Below are 13,432 nucleotides of genomic sequence, written 5' to 3'. Positions count from 1 at the left end.
AATATATAGTGGTTGCATAAATTTTTAATATATGTCCAAATGTAAAATGTGCTCAGTCACTCAGTCGTGTCCGACTCTTTGTACCCCGTGGACTGTAGCCTGCCAAGCTCCTCTGTCCATAGGATTCTCCAGGCAAGAATACTGGAGTGGGTTACCTGGCCTTCTTCCAAGGGGATCTTACTGACCCAGGAATCAGACTCTTGTGTCTCACCTGGCAGGCAGATTGGCAGATTCTTTACCACTGAGCCACAGGAAAAAAGCCCAAATACAAAATGGGGCATATTTATACTGAAAAGTAATTACTCATCTAAAATTCAAATTTAACTGAGGATCCTGTATTTCATCTGGATATAATCTATAAAGAAGACTTTTTATTCTGTATGACAATTTCACTTAAACATTTCTTTAACATTATAAGAATTTCCATCAACAAGAACATAAAACGTTATGTTTCAGAACCAGTTTAAAAATGTGAAGACAATAATACACTGGTTAATTCTTTGGCAAAAACTGTAGGGAAATCCATTTAAGTTACTACTCTTTCCATATTAAGGAAAAACAAGCCTTAATCTCCTGCCAGGAATTAAAAAGTATAAAATTGTAGAACCTGTTCTTTGCAGCTGATAATGGTATATAATTAGCTTAATTTCATGATTTGTATGGAGTGCAAAAGGGGAAACAATCATGAACAGATGTGACTAAATGAAATTAATCTGATTAAGTTCATTAAGAAATAGTTGTGAAAAAGTTGATTTTAAATGAAAAGTGACAACACCACAGAGTTCACAGAGAAACTACACTGAACTACTACAAGCAAAGTATTTTTAAAACAGAACACTATTCATAGGAAGTCTGACTTTGGGGAACATCCTTGAGTGCAATCATGGAGTAATGATCAATTTAAAATTCAGCATGAAAAATATGCCCTCTGTGTCAATCGACAGTATTTTGTGATTTTTTTTTTTAAGAAATAATAAAAAGATGTATAAGCAGTCAAAAAAAGAAAAAAGAGAGAAAGCAGATGGTTTTAAAAATAAGAGACAAATAGCATTTTGAATAAGATCTGAGATTCATTAGTCTTCTTCATGATTCTTAGAAAAGCTACTAATTCTAGATCCTAAGAGGGTCATCATAACTGCTGTAAACTTTTTCCCTTTACAGAACATTTCTGATTTCTAAAATCTCTTACTACAAATGTTTTTTAACATAAAAATGCCCTTAAACTTTAATTGAAAGTGATTTTATGGGAAATGCTGTATTTCAAATTATGAAGGAATGAAAAATATAAAAAACTTGGGAAATCAAAGTCACCTGTTTATTTCAATTGAGGATTCCATAGAAAATATTTTTTTTAAAAGTAAGCACAATCCAAAGCACATATACATTGGTACTTTCATTGAGAGTTATACTAAAAGTTCACAGATCAGGTAAAAACATAATAAATGAAGGGGAATCACTTAAAACCATCTACCCTAGATCTTAATTCCAATTAGACAACATTATCATAGAAAAACGGGGTTATCTTAGTTTTGATGTGATGCACTTTATTCTTAATAAAGAAATCAAATAGCTAGAGATTAAGAACTTGGATTCTAAAGCCAGAGAGACCAGACAGAATTCCACAGTTTTGTGACACTGGGGAAATTACTTCAAATGTAGTAGGCTGAGTTTCATTGTCTAAAAGCAAAGAAATGGGGAGGGGACCTTGTAGGGTTGTTTTCAGAATAAAATAACAACTTCAATGTAAAAACAAAACAAAACACTCTTAGTAATGTGAAACATAGGAGGCTCACAATAAATTCTAGCAGATTATTCGAAGCCATTCAATGCTTCTCAAAGACTGAGAGGCTTGTCAGAGTCCTTTTTTTAAAAGTTTTCCCATTTCATTTCATTGCCAAAACCAATGTTTATAATATAACTTCGAGTAGACATAGGTATTTTAACAAAAATTCATGTATATTAAGGTAGTGATGCTTACTCTCAGCCCTAAGGTTCTAACATGTTTCTGCAAAGTCTATGGTCTTGAAAACAGTTATGTATCTACTTACTGGGGACAAATGGCTTTTAAGTAAGCAGAAAGAGTAATAATTTAATTTATTTAATCTGTATTGCCAAGAGGAGGAAAAGACTAAGAAAGAAAACTATGGGGCATCTATTATTTTATTCTTTGTTTCATAACATCATTAAACTATTTAGACTTAAAAAAAAATAAATTTTGTGTTTTTCTTCCCCCCTTAGGTGTTACTGCTTTCCTCTAAAGATCTCCAGAAAGGAAGAAAACGCTTGTATTTGTATGTATCCTGTTCCCTTTTTAAGGATTTCGTAATTTCTAACCAAAGCAGGGAGTTTCAAAATAATGCCATGTTGAAGTATGAAAAGCTTCAGGAAATTTCAAAGATGGGAAAGATGTAAGTTGCAAGACTACTGTTTAACAGTGTACAATACTAAATTCATGAAAATGGTCTAATTACTTACAAACTGGATAGGATGAATGTCACAGCTGAATAAAAATGAAAAATGACTTGCAAATCCACTTTTATTAATGCTTAAACATAATCAAATACATATGGAATCAGGTGGAGAATGAGAACCAGGGTCTTGTGAACTTGCTAAGAGACAAAATTGAAAAGACTGAGGTATGTAAAGCTTTCTCAAGGAAGATAATCCTTCCTTAACATTATTAGCTCCCCAGACTAGCTTTTGGAGATAATCAATTACTTTAGGTTATGAAGACATAGCATGGAAAGGAAGTAAATCCCAGTCCACTAAGTAGTGTGTGGATTGCACGAAGGTAAATAGATTGAAGTCATCAACTCACGAAATAATTAGTAATAAGCACAACTTTAAAATGAAGGCGTTTTTCCCAAAGCAAGAAAAAAAAATAGTATCTCAGTACCTTGTCTTCCTTCATCATTGGTAAACAAACCAGCATCAGTGCTGCTGAGACTGCTGGAATCACTAAAATAAGGGAAAAGAAAAAAACAGATCAAAAGAACAATTGATCTCTCAGTCATCAAATTTTAAAGAGACATGGCAGCTCAGAGATGGAACTTAAGCTTGACAAAGATCTGCAAGAAAATAAGATGATTTTTTTTAATCAAACTGCAAACATCCCAGTTCCATTAACTACAGAGCATATTATTTTTGGCACATAAAACCACAGGAATCTAATGGGACTCTGACAGCAAGCCAGATGTGACTGCTACGAGGTGCTGACACAATTGATGCATTTTATTATCTGCTTTCATCAAATGCTTACTGCTCCTTTCTTATTCCACGCAATTCAGCTTTGAGCCCTGAACAACACTGCTCAATAAAATGGGGAAGTCTCAGTCAAAAGCAAGCTCAGCCTTTCTTCAGCACGTGAAATAAATACAAGGGCCTGGGATGGAATTATTTTTCATAACCACATTTGCAGATATTCCTGAAAGACATTACCTAGGAATTCCCAACAACTCTATTACTTGGCAAGGAGGAAAGAAGTTTACAATGGTAACAATCCATTAAATCAAAGCTAAGGTCTTTGTGAAGAGAAAATGAATACTGACAATTATTAAGGAGGAAGGATTAAAAAAATAACAGGTTCTCATTACTTCAACAGAGTTGGAGCGTATGATAGAGTCAAACTTAACATATAAATGAAAACAATAGGAAATATTCCACTGACATGAATTAAACAGTCACTGTTAGTTTTACTAGAAGCAATGCTTATATGAGAATCTGCTGCTGCTGCTGCTAAGTCACTTCAGTCGTGTCCAACTCTTCATGACCCCATGGACTGCAGCCCACTAGGCTCCTCCATCCATGGGATTTTCCAAGCAAGAGTACTGGGGTGGGTTGCCATTGCCTTCTCCAATATGAGAATCTAGTTAGTTTAAAAAAATCACAAGGACAAGGTCAGATGATAAGGGGTCTGGTCTTTAAAGAATATTGAGTGATGTTCTTAAAAAAATTCTCATATACTCTCTTTTTACTGTAATTCTTAATTCTAACTGATCAGGAATTCACCCCAAGTGCTTTTTAAATTATGTTTTTTCATCAACAGGAAGAACTCTGTAATCTTAGTTAAAAAAATCATATTAATCTGTTTTAAAATATTTCAATTGAGAGTTCAGGATTAAAATTACAAATGAAATTCTAAATTCTGAATATAAAATATTTCAGTTTTTGTTTAAAAAAATATGAACAAAAAGGTTAAGAATTTAGGTGGCATATTCTTCTAAGGACCTCTGATTTAGTACCTTTTTAACTTTCTTCAAATTAAGTGAATGTATGCAACTATATTGCACATGTGTTAATGAAGCAAATACTTTCTAAAAGCATCCCATCCATACTTATTTTCTTGTTTACAATCAGGTATGCTCTTCTATACATAGTGATATTAGAGTAATAAAAACACTTCAGAAACATTATCTTTCTGCTATTTAGTTGTTCAAGCTACTATAGATTTTTTTTTCCTCTGTGACTGAGTAGTGCTTTCTTGTCTTCCCCCATCAACACAAACACTTATAAAGGACCTTCTTGTATATGCTGCTGCCACTGCTAAGTCACTTCAGTCGTGTCCGACTCTGTGACCCCAGAGACGGCAGCCCACCAGGCTCCCCTGTCCCTGGGATTCTCCAGGCAAGAACACTGGAGTGGGTTGCCATTGCCTTCTCCAATGCATGAAAGTGAAAAGTGAAAGTGAAGTCACTCAGTCGTGTCCGACTCCTAGCGACCCCATGGACTGCAGCCTACCAGGCTCCTCCGTCCATGGGATTTTCCAGGCAAGAGTACTGGAGTGGGGTGCCATTGCCTTCTCCTTATTGTACATACCTTGGGTTAAATTCTTTTTCTGAAACCCTTGAGGCAAAATTATTCAAAATTCATACTTTTTACACTTTTAGAAAGGTTCATTCTAAAATGCCTAACAGATCTGGGATAGCACTTTGTAATCAAATATACTAATATATTTTTCAATTAAATGAAGGAATATCCACATTAAATACAGGTCAGGTTAGGTCTGGCCACAAATTCATTAGTTTTTCACAGCTTTCAGAATTTAGATTTACAGATAAAGGAGTGTGTGAACCTATATGCTTTTCTTTTTGTACAATGGTTTTCCAATCTCTCTGAATTCAGATTTAGCCCCTCTAATCTATTCTACAGATAGCCAGACACATCTTTTCAAAACATAACTGGTTGACTAATATTATAATATCCTGGACAGGATCCCGGAGCAGAAAAAGGGCAGCAAATAAAAACCAAAGAAATTCTAATAAAGTACTGACTTTCGATAATGTGTCAACATTGGCTCATTAGTTCTGACAAATGCATTAATATCAAAGTAAATGGATGATACTAACAACAGGAGAAACTGGGCGTGGGATGTGAGGGAACAGGGTATACAGACTACACTTTCTGTACTATCTTTGCAACCTTTCCGTAAATCCAGACCTAGTCTAAAAAGTTTATAAAACACACAGGTACATATATGTACGTGTATGTACATGTCTATGTAAAACACAGTATTCTACTAAAATTCTTAAATTACAGCCTCACATTTACTGGATTAAATGTAGACTTCAAGGCTTTTCATGGATAGGCCCCCACCTAAATTCTTTCCATTCCATCTCTGATCCTTATGTTCTTTCTCCAAGCAGTATCCCTGTCTCTTTCTTCTCTGCCTGGAGCTCTTCTTAAACATATAAGAAAATCGGAATTCCCTAAGACCAGCAATTAGTCCTTAACGATCCCTGTCCTGCTTTGAGATGTTTTTCCCCGTGTTCTCAACAACACGCTTTCTTATTTACATCTCATCTAACTGATATTTAGTAGTGCTCACATCATGTGGCTATTAGTGTGCTTAACAAATCAGAAAAAGAACCCGTGTAGAAGGCATTTTTCACTTTCAACAGCTGATAGTCATTATGGCTCATTTCCCAAAGCTACCTCTTCCCACTTTTTTTTAGTATGACTTTTATAGCACAGTATTTAGAGAACAGACTTATGAATGCTTATTGATTTAATACATGTACACCAACTCTAAAATCCTGTCCCAGTCTGCTCATTGCCTATATTTTCTCTTCTTGATAACCTGGGCATCATCTGAGAGTTCTCTTTCTCATTTATCTTCCCCAAAGTACAGTCAGCCAACCTTCACTGATTCCAATTCTTAAAACTGCTCCCACGGTTTTATTCCTCTACTATCATCACCATGGTTTTCCCTGGTAGCTCAGATGGTAAAGAATCTGACCGCAATGTGGGAGACCTGGGTTCGATTCCTGGGTTGGGAAGGTCCCATGGAGAATGGCATGGCAACCCACTCCAGTATTCTTGCCTGGAGAATCCCATGGACAGAGGAGCCTGGTGGGCTAACTCCATGGGTTCGCAGAGTCAGACACGACTGAGTGACTGAGCACATCACCATCAAGGATGGTCTGAAGGTCAGCCAAAACCAAACAAGACACTGTGGCCAAGATTAGGGATCCTGATCAAATGTAAATCTAATTATGCTAAAAATTCCTCACTGATTTTTCATTACTTATATAACGAAATTCACACTACCAGAGCTCACAGGCCTCCAAAGCACACTTATTGCTGTAGCCTCTGTTCCCACTTCAAATTGCAGTAATAAGGAACTACATATACTTGCTCACATACATTACACTTGCCTCACAGCCCACGCCTCTGGATGAGCTATTCTGTCTACCTGGGATGATCTGCCTTAAATCCTCCAATATCTGAACAAGGCTTCCAATCACCAGTACCTTCTGCTTAGCACGTTTCTTTATCACCATATGCTTGTGTGGCTATCCCAGATTATGAGGCTGGAGAGAATCAGGTTTGTCTTGGGATGAGTGAACATTACACAGTAGTTATTCAAATGTGTGTTAAGTCATTTGTGACCCCAAGGGCTGTAGCCTACCAGGTCCTCTGTTTATGAGATTTCCCAGGCAAGAATACTAGAGTAGGTTGCCCATTTCCTTCTCCAGGGGATCTTTCTGACTGATATCAAACCCAAGTTTCTGGCACTGCAGGCAGATTCTTTACCATCTGAGCCACCAGGGAAGCCCTAAATCACACACAGAGAAAAGCTTTCCATTCTTATCTATAAATCTTCCCACAGAAGGAATATATACCTAATTCTTAAGTGACCATAAGAAATAGTTGTATGAGTAAGTCTAAAATACAAGGAAAAAAAAAATAATTTATTCAGGAGTGAAAACATCCTTTTTTGAAACTCGTAGAGTGATGACTGCTGGGTAGCCTGATTACAACCTAATACTCACTCTTTACAATGAAAAGAAATAAAAGAGTTTCATCTCAGTTCTCGTCCAGGGCATACTGTCAATAAAAGGCAGACATCGATAAAAGGAGGGGCTTCCACAATCAATCTAGAAAGCAGGTAACCTGGGAATAATCCAGAATTGAGGATTTACCTCAAATGCCACACATCTTCTTTCCCAGCAACTGAGCAAGATAATTACTTTCAAGTCAAGCTGGACGGTCCTCAGCCATAATGGTCCGATACTAGCATACAAATAATTCTCATTCCAGTAGAAAATGACAACTTTTTTGGAAGAAATGCAGGTAAGAAAAGTTTTCACAATCTTCCTAAAACATTTTAAGTAATTTTTAGTTTTTTAGAAAAATTACATAAATAGCAAACCACCTTTAATAAAAGGTACATGCTACAAACTTTTAGTAGGTCCTACTCATATCTGTAACCACATTTACAAGAGAGAAAAAAATTACATATATATAGAGAGAGATCCATAGCTCACACTCCACATGATTAAAATGATGCCAATCTTACCAACTAAAAATCAAATATTCTTTGCGACCATTTTTAAAGAATATTTTTTCTTGATCATAGTTTTGCATTTGATTTTAAGAATACACTTAAAAGGATGAACAGGGTCACTGTTTTCTCATTCCTATAGGTAACATTAGTTCTGTGTAAAAGAAAAGTGATCACTTACCTTTTGAAGGTGTCAAAACAGTCCTTAACAACTCTTCATTGTGATAGACCTGCTTTCTAGAATGGACTGATTAGACTAATTGCCAGAAGATCGCTCCTTCTCCCATTTGTGTAAAAACAAGGTCAGGAGTTTCTGGACTATATATTGCGTTTTACAGTTCATAAGTGATTAGAATTCCTAGCAATCTACAGACTTCTTAAAATATCTAGTCACACACTGTGAAGTGGTATCAAGGTTTGGTTCTCAGAAATTAGAATACACCAATGGATCATGACACTGAAAAGCACCAACGGCTAAAGCTCTATAATTCCACAAAAACATAATTATAAATGCAATGCTAAGAGTTATAAATGCGCTGTTATTCAAAAGCATTCTTTCCCATTGAAAATCCACTTCCTTGTCTCTTTGTAGCTGAAAATTAAGTCATTAGGACACAATCAAAAGACTCTGTATAAATCAAACAAGCAATTTTGCTTTGTGTGAAACATCATAAATTATAAGTAAACAACTGTGGTTAAACAGTAGTATCACTACTGTTATTATAACTTATAATCACTTTCAAATAGCATCAATTAAAATCTAAAACACAATCAACCACAAACACTGGAGACATATTTTTATATTTAGAGAATAGAAAAGTCACCTTTCACTCATGAGTTCATCTGAGACTTTTTGCTCTTCATATTCCATTTTGTCCTTATTGGTCTGGCTTATTTCCTCACTTTCTAAAACTACTCCTTCATCTTGGATTTTTGGTCCCTGTCTAACTATTTTCAATTTCCTTTTTTTGACTTTGTTCTTGGAAAACTCTTGATATTGGTAAGCTCTGTTGTCATTGTCCATGTCCTGATCTCTGCAGCCTTCCAGGGGCTGGGTCATCGTCCGCTTGTTGGGGTTCTCCGGCGGGAGGTCCACAGCCATGCGCTTGACCTTCCGCCTCCTGCGCAGAGTCCTGTTCCCAAGGCTGTCCATGGCAAAATCAGACTCATGCCAGAGGGGTCTTTTCCCTCGAACATTATTATTCAAGTTGGATGACGGCCTGCGCTTTGCCACTAACATTTGGTCGTCAGAGTCACTGTGATCCTTTTTATTATTATTGTGGTTCTCTCTATAATCCTTGCTTGGTTCTTCTAAACTAGAATCAGAGCCTTCACTTAAGCAGTGACCGGTCTCCCATGGGTGATGCACATTATACGACCTCCGTTTTCTCCCCCTCCGCTTCCTGGCCTGGCGTTTCAGAGGGCAAGAGATACTTCGAGAATGGTCTCCTGTTTCAGCAAATCCACCTCGAGCTTGCTCGGAGCTCTCCTCCAAGGCTGAGACAAGATCATGAACCAGTTCTTCCATGGTTCGACTGAAATGCCTACGTTTTTTTTAAGGAGAGAAAAAAAAAATTAAGTAGTCAGAGTTAACCACAATTCACACTAAATCTGACTAGAATTAATAGTTAATATAAAGAAATATTTAAAAGCTACTTAGTTTTTCTATTCAAGAAAATACAGTTCCAAATATTCTGACTCATTTTTAAGCTTTTTCTTGTATAAGTTATTTTATTAAACATAGGAATTACTTCAAGATAGAGTAAGCATAATACCCACAATGAAAGAGCTCAGTAATTTTATATTTTTATTGTCCAATTATGGAAAAGTTATTTCCCCTTAAATCTCCATACTTTAGTCTACAGCTGTCCTTTTCCTAGAGCCAGTTTTTCTAGAGCAGATGTAGGAGTAGAGAGAACTTTCTTGATCCCCTGCTGCCCCACCACACACACCAATTTCTAAGGAAACATACAATCCTCTACTCACCACATGCTCTACTCAGGCACTGCCATGATATGCAAGGCAGACAGGCAGGCAGGCAGGCAGGTACATTCAAGATTTGTAATACATGTGAAAAAAAAATTTAACCAAACATAGGACATATATTTGCAGTGAAGTGAAAGTTGTTGAGTCATGTCTGGCATTTTGCGACCCCACGGACTATACAGTCCATGGAATTCTCCAGACTAGAATACTGGAGTGGATAGCTGTTGCTTTCTCCAGGAGATATTCCCAACCCAGGGATTGAACCCAGGTCTCCCGCATTACAGGCAGATTCTTTACCAGCTGAGCTACTAGGGAAGCCCTGGGCTAATCTCACAAGCCAGTGAAGCAGAAACTATGTTCATGTTTAACCTGGAGCCTCACTGGTCTCTTATGGCCCATGATTTGTTTACAATCAATCTGAAGCAGTTGCTTAGGGCTTAAAAAAACAGAGACCAAAACACTGAACTATGTGAGAAAATCATCCACTAGTCAGCAAGGATAAACAGCAGTATTCTTTAGGAACCCTTGTAAATTACATCAGTTCTTTCCAAACCCAACTCTCAAAGATTCTAAGTATGTTGGTAAGACACAGGACGCAGATACATGATTTTATCTTTGAAACACTAGAGGTAATTCAAATATGCACCTTTCTTATGAAGATCATTCACAATTATTTCTTAAACTGAGTTCTAGAAGCATCTAGGATCAAAACATTCTCCATTACAGAGGTTTATAGACTTTCTGGAGTCCATAGCAGGGGTGGCTTATTTTCCACTTTCCGCTTTGCGGAACAAATATCAACAACCTCAGATATGTGGATGCTAGCACTCTAACGGCAGAAAGTGAAGAGGAACTAAAGAGTCTCTTGATGAAGGTGAAAGAAGAGAGTGAAAAACTTGCCTTAAAACTCAACATTCAAAATACTAAGATCATGGCATCCAGTCCCAGAACTTCATGGTGAATAGAAAGGGAAAAAGTAGTAGCAGTGACAGATTTTATTTTCTTGGGCTCCAAAATCACTGTGTATGGTGACTGCAGCCATGATATTAAAAGATGCTTGCTCCTTGGAAGGAAAGCTATGACAAATCTAGACAGCATATTAAAAAGCAAGAGACATCACCTTGCCAACAAAGGTCTATGTAGTCAAACCTATGTTTTCCCAGTACTCATATATGGATGTGAGAGTTGGACTATAAAGAAAACTGAACACTGAAGAATTGATGCTTTGAATTGTGGTGTTGGAGAAAATTCTTGAGAGTCCTTTGGACAGCAAGGAGATCCAACCAGTCAATCCTAAAGGCAATCAGTCCTGAATATTCATTGGAAGGACTGATGCTGAAGCTGAAGCTCCAATACTTTGGCCACTTGATGTGAAGAACCGACTTGTTAGTAAAGACCCTGATGCTGGGAAAGACTGAAGGCAAAAGGTGAAGAGGGCAGCAAAAGATGAGATGGTTAGATAGCATCACTGACTCAATGGACTTGAATTTGAGCAAACTCTAGAAGACAGTGGACAGGGAAGCCTGGCGTGCTGTAGTTCACGGGGTCGCGAAGAGTTGGAAACAACTTAGCAACTGAACAACAAGAACAGCAAGACACATTTTCATAAAGGACCCAGTAGAAAATATTTTAGCTCTGCAGGCCATTAGGTCTCCATCACAACTACTCAACTTTTTCCATGGTAAGCCCAAAACAATCATCAGGAATACAGAAATGAATGGGTATAGCTGTGTGCTAATAAAATTTTATTTATAAAAACAAATGATGGCCAGATAGCGTGTTGATCTATGGTCTATACACACAGTCTTCATAGTCCATAATCTCAGGCCCTCACAAGATCCCTTTAACAACTTTCAACTTAGTCTTTTCCTTTTAATAATAACTTGAAAATGAACACACAGGTGATTCAACTGGATTTAACACTTACAATATGAGGTACATATAAGGTTTCCAAAACTTGAGTACTTATTATGTGCCAGACCCATTTCTAAGTGTTTCATATGCATTACAGTATGTCTCCTACATATGAACCTTCAAGTTGCAAACTTTCAAAGATGCAAACGTATGTTCACGTGGCTGGCTAATCACATGAGTTAGTTCACACGTCTGGCATACGTTGTCATGTGCATGCATCCTTTACAAGTAGTTGTGCTTTTGTGTACATTACTGTATGGCATTTTATAGTATCTTCGTTTTAAGCACAGGATGTTCAGAAGCAAGTGTAAAAGCAGCGGTGATGTAGCTGGTACTACTGCACTTTTCAAGGCACTGTACTGTAAGATTTTAAAAAGTTTTCTTTATTTTTTGTGTATTATTTGTGTGAAAAGCACTGGAAATCTATTACAGTTCAGTACCATACAGCCCATCGGGTTAGTTGGGTACCTAAGCTAAGTCTCTTTGACTTATGAATGCACTCTCAGAAACGAACTTGTTCACATGTAGGCAACTTACTGGACCTCATTTCATTCTCACATAATAACCCTATAAGGTGGGAGATGAAATACTCAGAGATTTAAGGCAGCTGGCCCAAAGTGACACATGTAGAAAGTGGGAAAAGCAGGATTCAAACTATGACAATCTGGTTCCAGAGCCTGAGTGCTCCCCTAACTACACCCAAGAATACCTCCATAACTCCAGCATACAGTTTGCATTTTTGTTTATGACTGATTTAGTAGCAGGAGATACTATTTATTATAGGGACAGATTTAATATGTAACTATATAAAGCTGATGACTCACAGTTAAGCATTATATTCTCCTGAACACAAAAAGGGGATGACAGAGTTAAATTAGCGCATTAGGGTGGGGAGAGTGAGTTGAATTCAAAGAACCAATGATGCCTCAGTTAAAATGCATTCTGTAAGCAATTAAGTAACAGGACATTGTCTTCCAGTTAATGTGGGTTTGTATTTTCCGTATCTCTCTCCTTTGACATTCTGAATGAGAAAACAAAAAGTCTATAGAGACACACAGTTTTCAAAAACATGGTGATTCAAATAAATATTTGGCCACCTGATGCAAAGAGCCAACTCATTGGAAAAGACTCTGATGCTGACAAAGATTGAAGGCAAAAGGAAAAGAGGGTGGCAAAGGATGAGATAGTTAGATAGCATCACCGACTCAATGGACACGAATTCGAGCAAACTCCAGGAGGTAGAGGATGACAGGGAAGCCTGGTGTGCTGCAGTTCACTGGCTCACAAAGAGTCAGACTTGACTCAGTGACAGAATAACAACAATAACAATAATAATAACAACAATAATTGTGACACACAATTAATTGAACTCTGCAAGGCTGCTGCTGCTGCTGCTATGTCACTTCAGTCATGTCCAACTCTGTGTGACCCCATAGACGGCAGCCCACCAGGCTCCTCTGTCCATGGAATTTTCCAGGCACTAACACTTTTTTCTTTTTTCCTTTAAAAAGGTTCTGTATAGTACTGGGGTTTCAGAACACTGAACTTGATGAAGAGAAATACGCATCACAGAGAAACGAGTAGTAAGTCAATACAAGGGCTAAAATTCCAACTACGCTGATAAGCTAAACGGATCTTTTTTCCAATACCTATACGTTTTTATAACTGCTTTTTTGTTTTCCCTTTATTGCAAAGAGTATTTTGTTCTTTTCCTTTAACATTACTTCTTTGGAAGAAATGTTGTCTGAG

General features: G+C 37.1%; 1 protein-coding gene across 7 annotated transcripts in view; it reads right to left on the bottom strand.

Annotated features, from left to right (window-relative positions):
- GPATCH2 (G patch domain containing 2) overlaps positions 1 to 13,432 on the bottom strand; it is a 199,086-nt gene that overhangs the window by 176,771 nt on the left and 8,883 nt on the right. For all 7 annotated transcript variants that reach the window (XM_010853278.1, XM_010853283.1, XM_010853280.1 and 4 more), the window contains exons 2-3: positions 8,608 to 9,327; positions 2,897 to 2,958 (exon numbers count right to left, since the gene is read on the bottom strand). In XM_010853278.1, coding sequence (XP_010851580.1) covers positions 2,897 to 2,958; positions 8,608 to 9,327 — 782 coding nt within the window. The remainder of the gene's footprint in view (positions 1 to 2,896; positions 2,959 to 8,607; positions 9,328 to 13,432) is intronic.

Source organism: Bison bison, unplaced genomic scaffold (genome assembly GCF_000754665.1).
Source record: "Bison bison bison isolate TAMUID 2011002044 unplaced genomic scaffold, Bison_UMD1.0 scf7180017864325, whole genome shotgun sequence".
NCBI lineage: Eukaryota > Metazoa > Chordata > Mammalia > Artiodactyla > Bovidae > Bison > Bison bison.
Note: the sequence above shows the minus strand (reverse complement) of the source record. Positions and strands in the feature narration are given on the sequence as shown.